Source organism: Nylanderia fulva, unplaced genomic scaffold (assembly GCF_048542155.1).
Source record: "Nylanderia fulva isolate GAGA-0341 unplaced genomic scaffold, ASM4854215v1 Scaffold20, whole genome shotgun sequence".
In the NCBI taxonomy this organism is placed as follows: domain Eukaryota; kingdom Metazoa; phylum Arthropoda; class Insecta; order Hymenoptera; family Formicidae; genus Nylanderia; species Nylanderia fulva.
The window spans coordinates 1,059,569-1,082,847 of NW_028190264.1; the positions used below are offsets into that span (position 1 = coordinate 1,059,569).

At 34.1% G+C, this 23,279-nt stretch overlaps 1 protein-coding gene across 1 annotated transcript in view; it reads left to right on the forward strand.

Moving 5' to 3' along the window:
• Nucleotides 1-23,279, forward strand: part of LOC114944217 (uncharacterized) — a 70,155-nt gene that overhangs the window by 8,312 nt on the left and 38,564 nt on the right. Inside the window, 7 exon segments of the mRNA XM_029320021.2 lie at nt 13,720-13,971; nt 15,564-15,694; nt 16,022-16,568; nt 17,233-18,007; nt 18,569-18,646; nt 18,818-19,026; nt 19,346-19,581. Coding sequence (XP_029175854.2) covers nt 13,720-13,971; nt 15,564-15,694; nt 16,022-16,568; nt 17,233-18,007; nt 18,569-18,646; nt 18,818-19,026; nt 19,346-19,581 — 2,228 coding nt within the window.

Genomic DNA, 23,279 nt, shown 5'->3' on the forward strand with positions numbered 1-23,279 from the left:
TGTTGAGCAAATCTTTGAAGAAGGAGTTTATATTTAATCATTTAGAAGGTATAGAGAACAACTTTAAATTTTGCAATTTTAAAAGTTCAAACTTTTAATTTAAATTTTACGAAGACACAGGGTATTGAAGAATTTTATTTTTCAATTCTATCGATACAAGATATCGATAAATTATTATGTCAATAGAATTATTGGATCAGTGGTGAATGTGTAACAAGAACGACACACACGTGTATTTTCTTTCTCGAGCATTTCACGGAGTTTCAACAGCGGATAATCTTCCGCTTAAGCGACTCTTCGTGGCGGAACGAGCGTGTAATTAGACACATTCTTGCATCTCTTCGTTTATAATGCAACTCCGCCGTGTAATTTGCTAATATTACAGCATAGGTGCAGCACGTGTAATTTCGACCCTCCGGACTTGCCACACATCTCATGCTCTCTCTCTCTCTCTCTCTTACGGGCCTTTAATTGTTAATATCGAAAATCGCTATTTCGCGCCTCCACTTAACGCAGTAAACATCCTAAGAGATCGCGAGCCTAATCGATAAACTCTCTCATTAAGTTTATCCGAGCTCGATCCGTAGAGAGACGACGACGAGAGAGAAGAAAAAGTAAAATTATATATTAAAAATGATTTCGTAATGTCACGATTGTGGCGTCAATCAATAAGCAGGTTCTCCACCTCTTCAATCATCCTGCATTAGATTTCCTTCGACGAAGAAAGGAAAAAAGCGAGATTGGAGAGGGAAATTTCTCAGAGAGGAAACTCTCGACTTATATTCATGACTTGACATTAACCGGTGGAATTAATTTTCCTCTTGTATCTCTCTTTCTCTCCTCATCGTCGTTTTATGCGAACGAGAGATCAGGGCTATTTACCTTCGCGACGAAGAAATCGGAGAGAAGACGACGTATAAAGACACTATATGGGGGACACACAGACACACGCCATATTAGTCACGTTCCTCGATGGAGATACTGTAGTCCGTCTCTCTCTTTTTCACCTTCTTTCCTTTCTCCACCTCGCTCTTCCACCAATGTCAATGACTGCTCCCTTGGGGCTAGCTGTGACCCCTCGTGTGAACGAGTCTCGTCTTTCTGTGTCTCGCGAAGCCGCTCAGCCGGAATGGCGCTTTCACACGAAGGTGGAAAGAGCGAGCACAATGTGTGTATGTCTGTGTGTGTGTGTACTCGCGCATAATATTCGACGCTTCGTTATATCACGCGAGTAAACGCGAGTTATATTGGGCTACGAATATATCCCGACTGTGCGAAGTCGCGTTAAGAGGGGACTCTCATTACCAGAGTGCCTGGAGAACGTTCCTTTTCTGAACAATAAATTGATTTTTATCTCGAATCCATCCTGAAGCTCACGTTATTCGAGTCATATATGTGATACGTAACAATTGTTGGGAATTAATTTAGTATTTTTCTAATTAATAAAAAAAAATAACATTTGAAGAAACTATAAATTTTCTAATTAAGATATAGTCATTTTTTTATATAAAGGATCTCCTTTATTCGATGTAAAGGATCCTTTGATGTAAAGAATCTTTTAAAGGATCTTTTGTTATTTTGGTTTGAGTCCTTAAGAAATCGAGACCCCAAAGGATCTTATATAAAAGATCCTTTGATCCTTTATATCAAATAAAAAATAAAAGATTTTTTAAAGGATTCTATCTTAATTAGGCAAATAGAAAATTTATTTCATATACTTCTTCGCTTATTATTCAAAGGACCTTTTATCATTTTGACTTGATTAGAGAGATCGAAGATGCAAAAATTAAATATTTAAAGGATCCTTTATTTCATACAAAAGATCCTTTGATATAAAAGATCTTTTAAAAGACTTTGTTATTTTAGCCCTTAAGAAATCGAGTCCTTAGATTTTTTGATCCTTTATATCAAATAAAGGATACTCGATTTTTACATCTTCGATCTCTTTAATCAAGCTAAAATAATAAAAGGTCCTTTAAAAGATTTTATCATTTTGGCTTGATTAGAGAATTCGAAGATGCAAAATTCGAATCCTTAAAGCTTAAAAGATCTTTTATTTAATATAAAGGATTCTTTGATATAAAGGATCTTTTAAAGGACCTTTAGTTATTTTGATTCGAGTCCTTAAAAGATCCCTTATAAAAGATCCTTTATATCAAATAAAGGCTATTCGATTTTTGCATCTTCGATCTCTCTAATCAAGCCAAAATGACAAAAGCTCCTTTAAAGGATCCTACCTTAATTAGGCAAATACAAAATTTACTTCGTATACTTCTTCGCTTATTATTCAAAGGACCTTTTATCATTTTGGTTTGATTAGAGAAATCAAAGATGTAAAATTCGAATCCTTAAAACTTAAAAAATCTTTTATTTGATATAAAGGATCTTTTTTTAAAGGACCTTTAGTTATTTTGATTCGAGTCCTTAAAGGATCCTTTATAAAAGATCCTTTATATCAAATAAAGGCTTTTCGATTTTTGCATCTTCGATCTCTCTAATCAAGCCAAAATGACAAAAGCTCCTTTAAAGGACCCTACCTTAATTAGGCAAATACAAAATTTATTTTTTATACTTTTTCGCTTATTCAAAGGACCTTTTATTATTTTGGTTTGATTAGAGAAATCGAAGATGTAAAATTCGAATCCTTAAAACTTAAAAAATCTTTTATTTGATATAAAGGATCTTTTTTTAAAGGACCTTTAGTTATTTTGATTCGAGTCCTTAAAAAATCCTTTATAAAAGATCCTTTATATCAAATAAAGGCTATTCGATTTTTGCATCTTCGATCTCTCTAATCAAGCCAAAATGACAAAAGCTCCTTTAAAGGACACTACCCTAATTACGCAAATACAAAATTTACTTCATATACTTCTTCGCTTATTATTCAAAGGACCTTTTATCATTTTGGTTTGATTAGAGAAATCAAAGATGTAAAATTCGAATCCTTAAAACTTAAAAAATCTTTTATTTGATATAAAGGATCTTTTTTTAAAGGACCTTTAGTTATTTTGATTCGAGTCCTTAAAAAATCCTTTATAAAAGATCCTTTATATCAAATAAAGGCTATTCGATTTTTGCATCTTCGATCTCTCTAATCAAGCCAAAATGACAAAAGCTCCTTTAAAGGATCCTACCTTAATTAGGCAAATACAAAATTTACTTCGTATACTTCTTTGCTTATTATTCAAAGGACCTTTTATCATTTTGGTTTGATTAGAGAAATCAAAGATGTAAAATTCGAATCCTTAAAACTTAAAAAATCTTTTATTTGATATAAAGGATCTTTTTTTAAAGGACCTTTAGTTATTTTGATTCGAGTCCTTAAAGGATCCTTTATAAAAGATCCTTTATATCAAATAAAGGCTTTTCGATTTTTGCATCTTCGATCTCTCTAATCAAGCCAAAATGACAAAAGCTCCTTTAAAGGACACTACCCTAATTACGCAAATACAAAATTTACTTCATATACTTCTTCGCTTATTATTCAAAGGACCTTTTATCATTTTGGTTTGATTAGAGAAATCAAAGATGTAAAATTCGAATCCTTAAAACTTAAAAAATCTTTTATTTGATATAAAGGATCTTTTTTTAAAGGACCTTTAGTTATTTTGATTCGAGTCCTTAAAGGATCCTTTATAAAAGATCCTTTATATCAAATAAAGGCTTTTCGATTTTTGGCATCTTCGATCTTTCTAATCAAGCCAAAATGACAAAAGCTTTTTTAAAGGATCCTACCTTAATTAGGCAAATACAAAATTTACTTCGTATACTTCTTCGCTTATTATTCAAAGGACCTTTCATCATTTTGCCTCGAGATAAGAGTGACCGAAGATGGCAAAATGGAGCGAGGAACGCGGAAATCCGCGCGAATGTCCGGTATCAAATAGGCTCGCGGATTACTTGGAGAACGGACCTTAAACCTTAAGGTTGAGTAACGGTTCTTCCGGCGCGCGCGTTCATGCACATACATACCTTACCTACCTACCTACCTACCTACCGTGTGTCTCTCCGACTTCGGGGGGAATTCGCCATTTCTGTTGCCGAAGCATCGCGTCGCGAGCACGAACGCGATGCAACGAAAAGCGTTTCTGGCGAACCTGTCCTGGTCCCGCTTCTTCTGCTCGGCCAAGGCAGGGTCGACGCACCGAACGTGACGATATTTTGACGTGCCTCAGGCGGACTTTGCTGTCGCGAGAGACTCGACCCCGCACGTGACTCGCGCTCGATTCGCAGTTGCGCAAGTTAAACCGAGTCGCGAAGGTGTGTAGCAAATGAAGTATAGAGAAACGGAAGAAATATAGACGTTATTCGTGCTCCACGGTGCATTTCTTCGGAAAATATTCAGAAAATTTTAGGAAGATAGTCAAAAAAAGGAGGGAGTCTTTGGGCTAAAGAGAAATAGTACAGAGACTATGAATTCGGTGATCAGATTTTCTGAAAGAAAATAAAGAACAAATCTGAAAATTTTAAGATTTTGTGTCAACGTAGTTACAAATCAGTTTGCGACCAAAGTGAAGATCAATGAGCAAAAAAAAAGTAATTATGTGACTATCAAAAGTTTACGTATTCTTATAGTTTGAAACTGATTCGACTATATTGAAACAAAATCTTTGGTTTTTTAAATAGGTTGTTTTCTGCTATAATATACCTTAGACGTTAAAACGCTAAATAAAAAATAAAAAATAAAATTTTAAAAATAAAGAACAAAATTGAAAAATGAATAAATCTAATGGATAATTATTTGAAATAAAGGAGTGTCCTCTAAAATAAAGACCGGATAGTCACCGTAACTATATGAATAATAAAAATAATATAAATTGTATTTTTTGTATTATAATGCATCGTTCGCATCCTAGAATAAACTTTTCTTAATTATATACGCTTATCTTTTCATTAAGATAACGTCCGCATATGATAATTTCTGTCGACTCTCCTGTCATCTACACTCTTTTGCTTATCGTATTTCTTCTGACTCGAATTTTGTCATCTCATACGTAGTTATAATTAAGTGTATATAAATAGAAGACTTGTCCTTGTATAATTGCGCAATTTGCCCTTTATTGCACAAAGCGGGATACTAATTTACGTTCCGACCGATTCAGTAGCACAACATTCCTGTGACGCATTCCTGGCAATTTTAATTAACATAATGGCGGGAAAATTATTGTTTCGCGAATGACAGGCCACACAAGTACTTCTTTCTTGCTAATTATTTTTCTTTTCTTCTTTTCCGCTCCAGATTTTGTAGTTACGCGTATAAAAAACGTCTTCGTCATCCTCGAGACATGATACTCCATATTCAGATATTGACCCGCGCGACCTGATTTCCCTCTTTCCATTGAATTTCTAAGACGGAGTATCATTTGAATAAAGCAAATGACAAGTTTCTATTATTTCAAAGTTGTGGTAAGAAGAGAAGGGTCAATTAAGGATTAAAAAATATTTCAAGCTAATTTTGTTCATTCTACTTTACCGTGTTATTCGATGCTACGTATTAATTATGCTTTTAACTCCTACGTGATCCTAGATCTTTTCACCTTCCTCATCCTTTTTCCTTTCTTTTAACTTTCACTTTCTACGAAGTTGATTTTGCTGGAAAAAGTACTCTATTCACATCATATGCTTATATGAATTATAATACTTTTCAGAATATACATACATAATTATTTGTGATGAGGTATTATAAATGTAGCCTATAATTCCTCCCTTCTCTTCTATTTCTATATTTTTATATTTCATTGCGAATCTGATCTTTCAAAGGCATATTTCTTCGAAAAAAACTAAAATATTCGAATTTATTTTTATTAATTTTACTATTCTCTTAAATTTATATTTCATTAATATATATTGATTTTAATTTGTTGACGTTTCTTTCTCATTTCATTCTAAACTGTTTTGTAGCTTTTTTTAAACATTTCTCATACTAAAATGTTTTCAGTTAAAGCTGCTTATTAGGTTCTTATCGCGCGTAGAAACACCGGCGTGGAAACTGTTGATAACCCTGTTTAGCAATCGAGTGTAAGAAACCCAACAAATTTAACCCAATTTTATGATACTTCGTTTCCGTAAATCACCATCGATATTGACATCGATATGTTATGCAACACGAATTTTATAGCCGCCTGTACACTGATACAAATATTTACGAACGTCGATGTAATAGATTATCCTTATCTTTTAAGTCTGATAACCGGATAACACTTGTTTTCACATAAATCCATGCTGTACATACGTATATACAAAGTAGTTATAGTTACTCTTCCTGATGCGTCTCCGAGAAACGTATCGATTAACAATTAGACGCGCCTTTATGGTACAGCATCCGTAACGAGATTACGATGATTAATGAGCCGATACGAATCTGTCCTCCCACGTTCAAACTTCCTCCGCGATCGCGAAGGATATGTAAATCATCCAGGATGCTTCATTAGATATTATTTCTTTCCTTTTTTTTTAATATTTTTTAGTCGACTTTGAATCTGTCGTTTGCGTTCTCCAAAATTTAGGGATGAGAAAATTCCGTGGAAATTCTTGTGGAAAATTCGAACTAATCATCCAGGATGCTCTTTTAGATATTATTTTTTTTTTAATATGTTTTAATCGACTTTGATCTGTCGTTTGCGTTCCCCAAAAATTTAGGGTCAAGAAAATTCCGTGGAAATCCTTGCGGAAAATTCAAATCGACCGTGATGGAAATTAAACGGATCATCCAGGATGCTTCTTTAGATATTATTTCTTTTTTTTTTTATATATTTTTTAATCGACTTTGATTTGACGTTACCGGTCTCTAAAATTGAGGGACGAGAAAATTCCGTGGAAATTCTTATGGAAAATTCAAATCGACCGTGATGGAAATTGAACGGATCATCCAGGATGCTTTTTTAGATATTATTTCCTTTTTTTGAAATGTGTTTTAATCAACTTTGATTTGTCATTTGCGTTCCCCAAAATTTAGGAGAAAATTCCGTGAAAATTCTTACGGAAAATTCGGATCGATCGCGATGAAAATTGAACGATCTTTGGATATTATTTCTTCTTTTTTTTTTTTTAATATTTTCTAGTGACTTTAATCTGTCGTTTGCGTTCTCCAAAATTGAGGGTCGAGAAAATTCCGTGGAAATCTTGCGGAAAATTCAAATCGGGCCGATCATGATGGAAATCAAACGGACTTCTTTAGATATTATTTCTTTTTTTTTATATATATTTTCTAGTCGACTTTGATCTGTTGTTTGCGTTCTCCAAAATTGAGGGTCGAGAAAATTCCGTGGAAATCCTTGCGGAAAATTCAAATCGGGCCGATCGTGATGGAAATCAAACGGGCTTCTTTAGATATTATTTCTCTTTTTTTTATATATATTTTCTAGTCGACTTTGATCTGTCGTTTGCGTTCTCCAAAATTGAGGGTCGAGAAAATTCCGTGGAAATTCTTACGGAAAATTCGAATCGGGTCGATTGCGCTGGAAATCGAACGGAAAGGCCATATTAGGCCAACGTCATTTGTGGTTAAACGTCATTTACCACGAGAGAGAGAGACGGAGAGGCATTATTGTCGTCTAATGTACGTCCAGTCACGCCCCCGCTAGCTGGGGGCCCGGAGAACGAGTCTCGGCGAAGTGAGACGAAGCGTACCGAGGGGCCCCATCGACCGCGCGGGCCCCGTCGTCGATCGGCGAGATCGCGACGAGCCGAGCTCTCGCGAGGTGTTCTCGCGGCTGGACCACTCTCGCGTTTTCCTCTCGAATAATCCGCCGATTGCACGGATTATTCGGTTGTGTGATTCGAGCGCGTGCCCTCTTTCTGAATTCCGGGCCCTTGAGGCCCTGATGACGACACTTACCGATCGATCGGTCCGAAACTGGTGCCCCGAAGTGACCTAGGTACGTCTACGCGAATCCGGTCTGTCATCGGTGCTTTGAGTTGAGTGTGTATACATCGAGTGCAGTGCGGTTGCGATTGTGTGGATACGCGTCGAGTGAACGTCCGTCGAGGCTTTAACGGGGATCCGAATGATAGTAAGGATATAAATCGGGAAGATTGAAAATTTTGTGGGAATTTTATATATACTTGTCGTCGTTCGCTTCGGTGTTATTTTTTTATCATTTTTTTTTAAACATTTACTTTTATTGCTTAGATGGAAGCGTGACATCCCTCTTTATGTGTCTGCTTATTAGTTTTATTTATCAGGTCATTAGTTTATCTCTCATCTTTCTAATTACGTTTATATTCGATGTCGTCATAAACGAAGACATTATAATAATATTAAATGTATTTATTCAAAATGTTTTACGAGTTATACTTTATAGATTCTTGTTGAAATAGTGCAAGGAAAATTATTCATATCTTTTATGATTCATATCTTTTATGTGAAAGAATGAGATAGGAAAATTGGAAAGAAAATTCCAAACTCACTTGTTATTACAATGAGAAAATTTATATGTTATAAATTATACGAATTTAAATTTATTTAGAAACGCATACAAAAATAGAGAAGATAAATTCAGTATAAGTCCCACCTTTAGTTATTGTCAAATGCAGAGAAATGTGATTGATTCGTTGCTTTCAGATGATTTTTCCAGCTATGTAAACCCGGCACTCGACTTTTAAAAAATTAATTTTTTAATGCGGAAAATGATTTGAAGTAACAATAATTTTATTTGTAGTTTTATAAATTACAAAATAAAAAAACGACCAGCACCCGACTTTAAGATTTTTCAAATCCACTTATGTAGTCTTTTTTAAAATCGTTTGTAGTAATTTTCGTTTCGTTTGTAGTTGCATGGTTTAAAAATTGCAATTATTTAAAGAAATGGTCAAGAGTGAAATTTGTCAATTTTAAAGATTCATCAAATCTGCTTTTTCCAGGTGATTCAGACTTGTTTGTAATTCTTTATAGCAATTGCAATCGAAATTTAAGATGTGAAAAATTGACATTTTTTAGACTTATTTTTTATTTTTTAGTTGATAAAACTACAAACGAAATTTTTGTTACAAGCAACTACAAATGCTATTATTTTCTATATTAAAAAAATGAATTTTTTAAATGTCACCAGGTTCACAGCTGATTCTTCCTCGTATATTACGCGATGCAAAAGACCGAGGAAAATGTTTTATCGCGAAGCGAAAACGCATTAAATAGGTTGGCGCCGGCGTGATTGCTTTCAACCGGTACAGTTCGTCTTTTAAGCGTATCTTGTTCTTCAGAAATGGCAGTGAGTAACCGGATGTGCACGCCTATTCACGTTTAAATTCCGCGTTAATGCGAAGCGCTCATATTTTACGCAATCGAACGCGTCTACTTCTTCAGCCGAGGTTCAAGTATAGATAAGAAAAAAGTGCGCCATTTTATTCATTTTTATTTATCTTCCTCGTATCTTATCCATTTCTTCCATATCTTCTTTTGTATTCGTGATAAAACGTACTCATTATGTGTGAAATTTGCTCTTAATTTATACCTCTAATTAACAAAAATTGATATTAATTCCATTGATATCGCTCTTCAAAATAGCTTTCTTCTTTTTTATTAATTTTTTTAATATAGGATGTAACAAAATGCTATTTTAGAAGTATTTTCTACTCATCGAAATGAACAAAAAATGTCATATAAATATATATAAAAAAATGATTGCTTAATTGATGCTTTTATCCTACCAAGACATTAGACAGATGCATTTTTGGAAAATAATTTGCTTATTTTGCTTGAAAATGAATTATTCTGAGATGTGAAAATTATTTCCTACCATTTTAAAAATTAAATAATATGCATGCTTTATAATTACCTCAAACTTCAAACATGATTGATATAACGCGAAAATGAAGTATTTTTAAACATACATATATTTATATGAATTTTTTTGCTCATTTTCATGAAAATATGCTCCACATTTTTGGTACATTGTGTATTAATTAAATTAGTGTATCTGAAGAAAAAAAAACAATATAAAAATATAGTCTACAAGAACTTTTTACACAAATTATTGTAAAAAAAATGCACTTTCGGCTTAAATAAAGTGTAGATGACGAATTATATAATATCTCAATCGCGAGATTCGATTCTGTTTGAGACGCCATCCTGTTATATCGCCGGATGCGAGCGCAATGACTGTTCGCAATGAGTTTTCTCGACTGTCAGAGACGGAAGTGAACGAACACGGCCAGGTGCGTAGCTGCATGTATGTACATATATACATGTGAAACGAATCTTTCGTCTCTCGCACACACATGTATAAACATCATCTTAATTAATTCTATCATATACATATAATACATACGTCTTTTTTTTTTTAACGAAGCCGAGCATCCTTTGTTGTCAAATTGAATTTCTCGGCGCGAAGTCGTCGGCTCTGTTCGCCGTAAAATTATTCAATGGAAACTCGCGTATCTTCCTCTCTTCCCCGGCAAAATATATAGCGACTCGTATCGCCGAGTATGGAAATTTTCTTCCTGGACCGAACGACGGGCTACGCTTATTGGTATTCTAATCGTTTGCTGGTCTATTGCTATTCCCTCGCACGATTCATTGTTCGTGCCCGATGCGATCTGGAAAACGAGATAGAGAAGGAAAGAGTGTAACTCGAAGAGAAAAAGAGAGAAGGCAAAAAGTAGGAGAGTAGACTGCATTTCATTATTCTAACGTACTAAACCGCAAGAACGCGGTTTATGGATATAGTATTTTTTTTCATGAATAAGAAATATATTTATACATACATACATACATCAAAATGAACATTGTAATAAAACTGTACGAAAAGGAGAGAATTGATGAAAATAAATTCTTAGGTTAGGTTCACTTTGAATTGAATATATAGATTGAAAAATCTTTTGATACAAGCTTTTAATCTCATTTTTATTACTTTTGTATTATTCTTTCATGTCACCTCTATTGCGAGAGACATATTTTGTGCACAAATAAACTGCAGAACTTGTGTATTAAATAAGTATTGTTACGAGCTGATGCAAGAGGCCGATAAAAAACTATAATTTTTTAACTTTTATAATTTTTTTATACGAAATTACAGCGCTCCCCGTTTAATATTATCAGTACTTTAATTGTGGAGAAGGATTTTTCAATCTGTATAGTCAATAAAAAGAAAAGTCCTCGAACTTAAAATCGGTAAAACAGACTTGGTTAACATCCTCTTAAGGAAATTAAACGTCGCGTTTTCTCACTTTTAGCCGTGCAAACTTGGGCGATAGCCTTGCTAATTTTTTTTACACACTTGACATGTATACCTGGTGAAACACCCACTAAGCACACAGACAGCTTTGCGATGTTGTTGGCAATTAAATGAGATGTAGCAATCTTTCGCGCGTGGTACGTCGAATCTTTTTATAACAAAAGGAACCTAGATACGACCGTCCGTGAGTCATCGTGACAGCAATCAGTCGTCGCAGTCGCGTTTCATCGTTTCGGAAAGTTTCTTTCTCTTCATTCGTAAAAATTGCACGGTATTTTATTACCCAGTCAATTAAATACTCGTTAAAAAGACGGACTGTCTCTTGTCACGATTTAATGCGATTACCCGGTGCATATTAAATATTATAATAAAAAAGGTAGGCATTTTGTGTCGGTGATACATCAGTGTTGAATTATCCTCCTTAAAAGGACTCAACGATGTTTCTCTGCGTTTATAATTTACTTATTTAGGAGATTTTGTGATATGAAAAACTATTGGGAATATACGTTGAAAATGTAAATACAAAATCAGGTAGGAAAATAGGAGCAACAAAATTGTTCGTAACTTCTTCTTTAATCATTTTGATTTTGAAATTATTTTATTTTTCATATTTATATGTCAGAGTCTTTTCAATTTATTATTTTAATTCGAAAATATATATTCGTCGAGGCTGAGAATAAAGTTCGCGATCAATTGCATAATGACATTTGTCAGCTGCGTGACATTTGGAGTAAAAATATAGTCTCTCCGAGAGAGAAAGAGAGATTATATAATTCGCATAATAATTATAAACTTTAAATGTGTACGTATAAGAGACGATATCGTGTCGAGTTTATTTTGTTTTCAACTTCTCTCTAAATTTTAATTCGTATAATTTTCTTTCAGAATTTATCCTGAAAATCATGGTAATGTTTGATTAATTTTACTATTATAATTTCACTAATTTACATACAAGTTTAAAATCACTAAATTGCATATTAATATTTTTTATTGATAAATAATCAATCAGAAAAACTCTTATAAAATTCTTCCAACCATAATTTTCAGGATAAATTCTAGGAAAAAAATTCTCTGTGTCTACACAAATGCAATTTAAAAAATTGGAATGAGAATTCATTCTGATTGATAAAAATTGATTCTAATTGTCCTTCCGGATCCGATATTCGCCCGATCGGACACGTTTTATCCTTAAACCTGTATGTGTAAGCGCGCGAGTAGAAAAAATGCATTAATGCTATGGTTAACAGCGTGTTTATTCGCGATCAACGAGGAAGAAAATCTGGCGGCGTGCAATTTTTGCTACCGCACTCGAGTGTGATGAAACGGTTGTTCATGGTGGAAAACACGGCACGTCACGTGCGTCAGTTGCGTGAATAAGTCGCGGCCATTAAGTCGAGCGCCAGGATGACGACGACGACAAGAAATCATGCCGGTGCGATCGAGATATACTATATATCTCGGACCTCTCTCGCAAACTCGTCCGTTTTTGCCGTTCGATGAATAATCGCGTTCGGTTATACATATATATATATATATATATATATATATATATATGCATCAACGAACGACGCAGCAGCTGATCGTTAATTACCCGCGTTCTCGCGGCTGCAAGCAAACAATAATTAAAAGTAACTACGTGTACGGGCGATAAAATCGCGGGTCGCACTTGGTCGCGCAAAATCCGACGCCCGAGAGAATTGTTTAACGCTTGAATAACGTTTCGCTATTTGTGTTCGATTCATCTAGCTTTTATTCAGCGATCGAGAAGAACTAAAGATCGGAAGGAAATTACGATCGCGATGAGGCGGATAAAAATAGAAGCGAATTAAAAGAAATGTTGCAACGAATTGCAAAAGTCTGTAGAATTGTTCAATATTTTTGTAAATAATAAAATTGATTCTCTTCAGCATTTATTCCATCGCGATAAGACGAATAAAAATAGGGACGAATTGAAAGAAATATTGCAACGAGTTGCAAAAGTCTGTAGAATTGTTCAATATTTTTGTAAATAATAAAATTGATTCTCTTCAGCATTTATTCCATCGCGATAAGACGGATAAAAATAGGGACGAATTAAAAGAAATATTGCAACCAATTGCAAAAGTCTGTAAAATTGTTCAATATTTTTGTAAATAATAAAATTGATTCTCTTCAGCATTTATTCCATCGCGATAAGACGGATAAAAATAGGGACGAATTAAAAGAAATATTGCAACGAGTTGCAAAAGTCTGTAAAACTGTTCAATATTTTTGTAAATAATAAAATTGATTCTCTTCAGCATTTATACCATCGCGATAAGACGGATAAAAATAGGGACGAATTGAAAGAAATATTGCAACGAGTTGCAAAAGTCTGTAAAATTGTTCAATATTTTTTTAATAATAAAATTCTTATATTATTATTGAATAATAATACTCTTCAGCATCTATTTAATCGTTTAGCCGCGACGTTCTTCGCGGAGTCCCGCGAAGTTCAGAGCGCGATAGGCCGCGACTTGGAAGAAGGTACTTGGGGGATCTCCTGCATCCGGCTTTGTGTTCGCAGGAGGCTGAAGGCTGATCTACAGTACCTGAGAAGAAGGGGACTGCTCAAGGCGTCCGGCAGCAACGGCGGCGAGCTATCCCATCAAGGACGCAAATGCGCGCGATGCGGCGCGCCGTTCGGTAGATTTTACAACACCGGCGCGAGGTGCACGCGTTGCAGACACCGCGTGTGCAGGCAGTGTCGCACCGAGATCGGAAACGCAGTGGCCGACAAAGAGACCGAGTGGATCTGCAACATTTGCTACAAGATCGCGTAAGTGCCTTTAAGAATTCGTTTTCTCGCTGAGAACTCGAAATGTCAAAAAAATAAATCGATTTTCCTTATTATTCAATGACGATTGAAATGAAATATTTTTACTCGTTATTTTATTTTGTATATGGACATAGAGCAAATATAATTGATATTCTGTAATGAAAACACAATATTAAAATATATTGCATCGTGTGTCTTTTGGAAATAATTTTCTCGCTGACAGCTCGAAACGTCAAAAAAAAGAATTAATTTTCTTTATTATTCAATAATAATTGAAATAAAATATTTTTACTCATTATATATTATTGTACGTAGAGTAAATATAATTAATACTCTGTGATGAAAATTACACAATATTAAAATAATTTTCTCGCTGGAATAAAATAATATAAATAAACATTTTCTCGCTAAAAATTCGAAACGTTAAAAAAAATTAATATACATATAAAAGGCAATAAGAGCTAATTAAGTTCCGTTATTAATATTTATTTGTGGAAAAAAAATTTTTTAACATAAAATATTAGACAAAAAAGTTCGAACGTTTCGGTTGCCTTTTTCAACCTTCTTCAGCGCATCATTTAAAATTAAAGATTAATGGAAAGTAATAAATTATTCATAATTGTCAATATACTAAAACTATACAGAAACAGTTATTCGCATAAAACTACGTCAAGATATTATTTTTATAAAAAACGAAATCGACGCATTTTTTGAAAGCATGAGCCTTTTTATATATTCTATTCTTCGAATCGTCATTTAATATAATTGTCGCGAAACAGATCTCTCGCGAAAAAAAATTAGTTTTTTTTATTCGATGACAATTGAGATAGAAATGAGCTCGCAGTATTTATACTCATTATATTACATTGTACAGAGAAAATATAATTAGTATATTTAATATGATGGAAACATTATATTAAAATATATTGTTTTGTGTAAATGTTTTCAGGAAATATATAATTGTTTCGCTGAAAACTTGAAATATAAAAAAAAATTAATTTTCTTTATTATTGAATAACAATTGAAATAAAAATAAACTTTATATTTTTACTCGTTAGATTATTGCACAGAGAAAATTATAATTGGTAATCTATAATAAAAACCTCGTGTGTGTATCGCGTGTTTTCTGAAAATAATTTTCTCGCTGAAAACTCGAAACGTCAAAAAAAAGGAATTAATTTTCCTTTAAAATACAATGACAATTAAAATAAAAATAAATTCTGTATTTTTATTCATTATATTATATGCATTGTATAGAAAAAATATAATTAGTATTCTGCTGTAAACATTCTGATGTAAACAAGTTATTTATATTATATTATATATATATCGAACAAATCAGAAGGATGATGTGTCTCGTTAATTCTTATTTCGTAATATTTTTTAGTGAATTTAGATAATGAAATTTTATACAAACTTTTTTGCTAATTAATATAAATGTAAGTAAGATAAAATTGCAAAAGCAAGCTATAGTAAGTCAAGTAAATCTTGACGTTGAATTTTTAGATGAAAAATAAAGAATGATATGTACACCTTTCGCGGTGCATCCTTTGTTTCTCGTCGACCTAATTTTGAACCTGTTCAATTTTCAGAGAATTACACTTGGTTACTGACAAGTGGATGTACGAAAGTCCAGTTTCCAGTGGATCCGTGAACGAGAAAACATCGTCCTTTCCAGTAGACATACTAAATCGTAGCATCCGACGAGCTTGGACGATTAATGGTGCGTTCTGATAGATGAATCTTTTATGTATAACGCGGTCAAAAATTTTAAAAATCGAGAAAATGTCAACAAATGTCAAAATTAAATATTAATATAATTTAAATACCAATTCTAGCGATTTAATTAATTTATACTATATTCATTTCTTTATAAAACTTATGATATATAAGTTTTATAAAGAAATGAATATAGTATAAATTAATAAAATCGCTAGAATTGGTATTTAAATTATATTAATATTTAATTTCGACATTTTCCCGATTTTTTAATTTATAATATACATAAATTTCAATAATTTATAATATACATAAATTATTTTTCCAAAAGGTCCTCCGATACGTTGGTCAGCTGCGAGAAAATCCCCGGAACTGCGCTTGTATCGAAGTCTGCCGTCCCGTCATCAAGACTATCGAGAGCCGCTGGATGACTCGGGCTTCGACGATAGAACATTGTCGAAACTCGAAGATGCGCGAGAGGACAGGGACTGCAAGGACGTCGAGGACACGGAGGACTGCGCGAATGTAGACGAAACGCTCGAGAAGAGCGCGTCGATTAATGAACGAACGAAACGCGAGAAATCGACCGGTAAATCCGAGGACGAAGTGTCATCGCCGGACGCGGGAAAATTCAGCAAGAAGAGGGAGCGATCGGGCAAGGAACAGGAGGAGTCCTCGCAGGAGCACAACGCCCCGAGAATCTCCCTGATAAAACCGCCGAGGATACTTGCGAAATTCATATCGTCCGAGACGAAACCGAGCCCGACGAAGCATGGCGAGAGGAAATCGAATATTCCTATTTTCAGGAGGAGCTCCAAGGAATTCGAGGACATCCGAAGTCCACAGGAGTCGCCCAAGCGATCGCTCATCCCTCAGAGGTATACATCATTTCTCCTCCTTTCTGGTCACGCCGCGAATAACGAATTCACGAAAGCGGGGGGGAAAAGAAAGCGGAGGAGGAAGAGCAGAGAGAGGATAGAGAGAGAGGAGAAGAGAGCAGAGAGGAGAGAGAGAGAGGAAGAGCAGAGAGAGGAAGAGGAGAGAGGGAGAAGAGAGCAGAGAGAGAGAGAGAGAGAGAGAGAGGAGCAGAGAGAGAGAGGAAAGAGGGAGAAGAGAGCAGGAGGGAGAGAGAGGAAGCGCAGAGAGAGAGAGAGAGGAAGATAGGAGCGAGAGGAAGAGGAGAGAGGAGAAGAGAGCAGAGAGGGAGAGAGAGAGGAAGAGGCAGAGAGAGAGAGGAAGAGAGAGAGAGAGGAAGAGGAGAGAGGGAGAAGAGAGCATAGAGGGAGAGATGAGGAAGAGCATAGTAGATAGATAGAGGAGATATGATGAAGAGTAGAGATGGAGAAATAGCAGAGAGGGCGAGAGATATAGTAATATCATATATAATATTATATATTTATAATATTATTGTGTATATATATACAATATATATAAATATAATATATATTAATGTTATATATATTAATATTATACATAATATAATTAATATAAAATCTCTATTATTAATAATCTGTTACTGATCTTTATATAATTATTTTGCAGATACAGAGGAAGCACCGATGACTTGCGTCGCAGTCGCGAGGACATAAGCGTACCGAGTCTGATCCCGAAATTGTTGTCCTCCCGCAGCAAGGAGGAGCGATTGAAACGGCAAGACAGCAAGGACGACATTCGTTACTCATCGAAATCAGGACGAAAGGAGGAGACCAAGTCCTCGTCGCTCGTCATCGGCAAGGACGAAGCCGGCAAATTGGGAATAAGGATCTTTCGCCGCGACAATAGTCGCGAAGACGTGGGCAGAGACGGCACCAATCTGATCAAGGAATCCGCGAAAGGCAAGCAGCAGGAGAAGCAAGAAAGAGTGGAGAACGTGGGCGGCACAACGAGATCGAGAGTCGGAGTCGAGCAGAGCAGAACGAGGTGCGAGGACGGCAGGAACGACATCGAGGAACTGTCATCGAGCAACGAGGCGGCGATCGAAGCCTCGTCTCTCGAACAGCATGAAATAATATTGCTGGACGACGCGAGGATGCTCGACGTCGTCGTCTCGGAGGACAGCACCCAGGACGAGCGGATGCGAGACCGGGACACGATGGTCATGGGCGAGGAAGTGATAAACGAGAAGCGTTTGCTGGCGACTCCAGAATCGCTCGAGTCAGTTGTGGAGAACGATAAGGAGCGGAACAATAATGAGGAGGAGACGAGGAACACCGCCGATCGATTGTTGGACGTCGGCAGCGACGCAGGTGACGTCATTGGTGAAAGAAAGGGCCCGCTGGAGATCGGCTATGGAAAGAGGACGGACGAGTTCCAAGTGGTCAGTGAATATATGCTTGTGGAACTGTTTATCGTACGCGTGGGCGCTGTCGTATGTGAATGTGTGTGGAAATATGGAGGTGTTATCGGCATCTTTTTGCGAAACTTGAGAGCCTTTTCTCTTAAATATAGAATTATGCTAATGATCATTCAATCGAGAAGTGATCATTATTTCATGGAGAGTTTTTTATATTTGATATTTTTAAGATCGTATATAAGACCAAAAATAAATTGTGGAACTTTTTTTCAAAATCTTTACATACGTATTAACTTTTCTTTAATTTAATTTAATTTTTTTAAGACAAGAGATGGTTTCAGACATTTAAAATGTATTTAAAAAAAATAATAAATAATAATAGCTAATAAATAACAATTTTCTGAGAAATGGTAATTCACGTGCAAATGTCAATTACATATTTATGAATCATCGTTTGTTAAAAGAAAGAAGGCTCTGTCGCGCATACTTAATTTCAATATTTATCATTATTCATGACGAGATCGCGTTACTTAATATCCTAAGTCTAAGCACGATATTGTCATGCGCATATTGTTTGCTAAACAGGTGCGGCGAAAATTCTCCAAGGAAGAATTCTCGAATCCAGACGACACCGACGACACTCCGAATAAGCGTTGTTCAAGCGTAAGTTTTTATTGAATTGCAAATTTAACACTCTTTAAAAAAATTAAATCAATATTAAAAAATTCTAAATTATTTGTATCTTTTTAATCTTTTCTATTAATTATTATATTGTATTTATATTATATTTGTAAATAATAATTCTTAATTAAATTTTCTCTTGTTATTGGACAGCATTTGTCGCCGGAAGCGAGTCCGCTGAGCACGAGATCTTCGAGATACAGTCCTCGGGAGAGCGAAAGCGAACCCACTCCTGCATTGCCACGTAAAACCGGAGGAGACTCCTGCTCTGCGTCCCAAAGGATACGCGACACCATTACGAGAACCAGGAGGGAATCCAACAGTAGCACGAGATACGAGAGCAGCGGTAGCGAGAGTGTCAGGTGAGTTTATGAAGAAGATTCGCTTCAGCAAAATTGAACTTCCAAGAAAGTATATTCGCGCGCGCTTGTTTTAATCCGTTTAAGAAACAAAGATCATTTTTTCAACTTTTTTTAAACATAAAAAATTATGTTTAATTATTTTTAAAGAATTATTTCTTTAAAGATGCAAAAATTAAATTAAATTAAAATTTAAAAATTAAATTAAATAAAAAAATTTAATTAAATTAAAATTTAAAAATTAAATTAAATAAAAAAATTTAATTAAATTAAAAATTAAATTAAATTTATTACAGCTTTGTTTTTTATTCTCTCCATACAGATTAAGCGAGACCGGCTTGCACGGATACGTGGAGCTGGCCAGGAAGGTGAAATTTTTCGGTGGTAATGGCAGCGGCGCGATTTCGTCGATGATCGGCGGTGACGAGATGGTGCAACGTGACAGTGCAACGAGTGCAGGCGAGGATGAGAGCAACAAGGACGGCCACGATAGAACAGGCTCGCTTCCTTCCCAGGGAAGGACAATGCTGCGACGAAGACGGCAATTCGATGCTCAAGGTAAGTAATTACAATTACATTTCTTTATGATAGAATTCAAGAAAACAAACTTTTTTCATTCTTTTCATTTTTTAATTACGTAATTAAAAAGGCCAAATTCTTTTTCCCCTTTTTTCAGCTCCTCCAATTCAGCTAAATACGATGGCTTAAACAAAAGTTTATGATTTGTAGAGTAATCTCTAAAATAACATTGATAGATTCACTCTAAAAGAACATTCAAACTTTTCACTAAAATGTGTTTGAATAAATATTATAATTTTAAATATCAGTTGCTAATGAATTTTTTGGATCGCTTATTTCTTGGAAACATTTGTTGGACTCAACATAATATTTCTAAGAATTAATTAATCTACTATATAATTATATTATAATTAACTTTTAGTTGAATTGGAAATGATGAAGAAAGGGATTCTCTAGAAGCTTTTGACCGCACTCTTTTTTTCTCTCTCTCTCTCTCTCTATTTAATTATAAGAGTATAACATTTTATAATTGAAAAAGTCTCGGCTCTGTTTGTTTTCTCTAATTTACTTGTTTGCATCTCTTATATTTGTAAAAGCCGCACCTAGGCATAATTATTAATTACAAACAGTATAATTAATGTACAATAACAAGTATCGTTTCGCTTTCGCGGTTATCTGCCCGCGTATAATTGTTTAATCGCGTGCTGGTCTCAATTAAATTTCTGACATATCCTCGATTTTTATTGAATTCTAGTAATCGTTCCTAATCGACCGCGAAGACGCAAGATTTCTTCACCGTTGAATTATCAAAAACAAACTTTCTTTTATGCGTAGTCTTTCTAATTCGATTTATTTTTAAGCGCTTAATTCATTAATTAATTAAAATATATTTATTAAATATATAATATATTTATAAAATAATTAATATATAATTAATATTTAAAATATATATAATTCATTAATTAATGAAAATATATTTATAATAAATATATAATATATTTATAAAATAATTAATATATAATTAATATTTAAAATATATATAATTAATTAATTAATTAAAATACTGATTAGATTGCTATATACATAAAAATTCATCTTGGCAAAATTCTATTTATTTATGTTGTTTTTTCAAGCTTGTTAACACTAGTAATCTCTTTAATTCTAATATTAATGCTTGTATATTCCTTCTCCATTAGTATACTGTTTATCGTGCTAAATGTGCACATTTAGTACGATAAACGTGACTATACATACATGCATATGTAAAGAGCACCATATGGCTCCCGTAACGATAAGCTTATCGATTATCGAAGTCCCTGGCAAATTTCCTGGTTCGAGAACAGTCAGTATTCCCCGAGAGAGCCGCGCGGGACTTATAAAAATTGAAAACGCAAACTGTGAAACGATAAGCTCAATATTGGGCTCTCGAGGGAGTTCTGCTAATCGCAATAAAATCATATCTGACTGAAATTACGTCGAAAGTTTAAAACACAGTAAATCATACAATTTTATCTTAATTGTAGCACGTCGCGAGCAAAAAGTAAAGACAACTGACGAAAGAGGAATAATTAATGGAATATCGAAGAGAAATAAAAATTTAAACCGACATGTTTTTATTGTTTATATATTTTTGTATTAAAAAATTTGTGCTTCGATTCGAAGTTGGAGCAATCTTTTCGATGAAACTCCGCGTATTCTGGAGTCCGCAATCATGTTTCAATGGAGCAGAAACATTAAGAAAAGCAATTATCCTTAATCTTGCATTTCGTTTGCCGCGAAAGATCGGATGGAATGTGAAAGGAATGCATTCGACGTTTATTAGTGCGTAAAACAGTGCATATTCCGAATTATTGTTGGTTTTCGTGATTCGAACACGTTAATTTATCGAGAAACGATCGTAATCCGATTCGAGCGTAAATCGAACATCTGGTGGAATCGATTGTTTTATTTTTTTCCCCCTCGTTAATTTTGCGCAGAAAAAAAAGAAGAAAAGTGTGTGTATTTTTTTGCAAACATGCAACTGCAAAACATAATCCGACTGACAATGACATTTCTGTTATCAATGTACTTTCTTATTTTCTACACCGGGATTATCGTGGTGTTGTACCTGTTATGGACTGGAAATGATTAACAATCAATATCAAAAATTTTTTTTTAATTTATTTTGTGAAAAATATTTTTTAAGAATAAAGGAAGAAAGGGAGAAACAGGTAAAAAAATTGTAGGAAATGTAGATAAAAGAATTATTGTGGTAAAAAGTAGCTTGAGTATCTTAAGTTTTTCACGCTGTTTTTATTTCTGTTATCAATGTATTTTCTCATTTTTTACACCGGGAAATGATTAACAACCAATATATTAAAACAATTTTTATGTCTTTTTTAAAATTTATTTTGTGAAAAATATTTTTCAAGAATAAAAGAAGAAAGGGAGAGGAAAGTAAAATCTCTTAAGAAAATTGTAGGAAATATAGATAGAAGAAAGCATTATTGTACAATAGTACATAAATTACCTTAAGTACCTTGAGTTTTCCACGCTGCACTTGAAGTAGTTTGTAGCCATACTCCCCAGAGTTCTACGGCTTTCATAATTTTTTTTCGCTAATTCATAACGTTCATTGTTATCTCTCTTGCGTCATTGCATTCGAGATTTATGACACCTTGTTACCGTCATTTATTTGAAGCATAATTCGCTCGAGGCCGCGAATCTCGAAGATTTCGAACGAAACGAAGTCTTATCTGCGCCGCCTTATCTCTATTGTCCGTTCTCGCCCGAGTATGATTCTTTTGGCACGGAATCATCTGTACGTGGCGGTAGGTAGGTAGCAGGTGAGGCGAAGCGAAGCCGGGCCCAGAGGAACAGCATAGGAATAATAGTGTAACAGCGTTCCCCTTGCTGACGCTCTATAGTCCGCTCACCTGTGCCGCGAATATACGGGGTGACTCAGGAATAAAAAAAACGGAGACGCGAAGATCCGCGCGATTACGCGCCAAATTATCAAAAAATCCTCCGAAAATGATGCAAATCCTATACCCACAGAGCGCAAAATATTTTTCAAATCTTTGACAAATATTTTGTGCACATTATATATTTTTCTTAAAAATATTTCTTAAACATGAAAAAGCGGACACACTTAGAAACATTTTTAAAATATTTTTGAGAATTATTTTTAGAATGTTTCTATATGTCCGTTTTTTCATATTTAAAAAATATTTTTCAATATAGATTGAAACTAATATTTCAAAAATATGTATCAAAAATTTACGAAAATATTATCTGAGCGATAAAGAAGAACATTTTTAAAAGTTTTTTAAAATATTCTAAAAAATGTTATCACAAAAAGTTGTTTAATCATTTTGAAATATTTTTAAAACTATTTTAAAATGTTTTTATATGCAATATTTTATAGAAATATTTAGAAATATTTTTTGGGTATTTCCAGGATTTTTTTTAAGCACATTGCATGCAATTTTCATTAAAAGTGTTAAAGAGAAAATATGAATTTAAAATTGATGCACATTATATATATTTATATATGCATGAAATATAAAATATATTTTTTTATAATATGTAAATGTATTTTTATATTCACATATTAAATATGTAACGCGTATGAAAAATAAGAGATGGAAAATGATATGATATTTCGGATTAATCAGAAAGAGAATATTTTATCGGTGAATATTTTATTTAGTAACATAAACAGTTTATATACAGAAATATTGAAATGTACGTGCGTA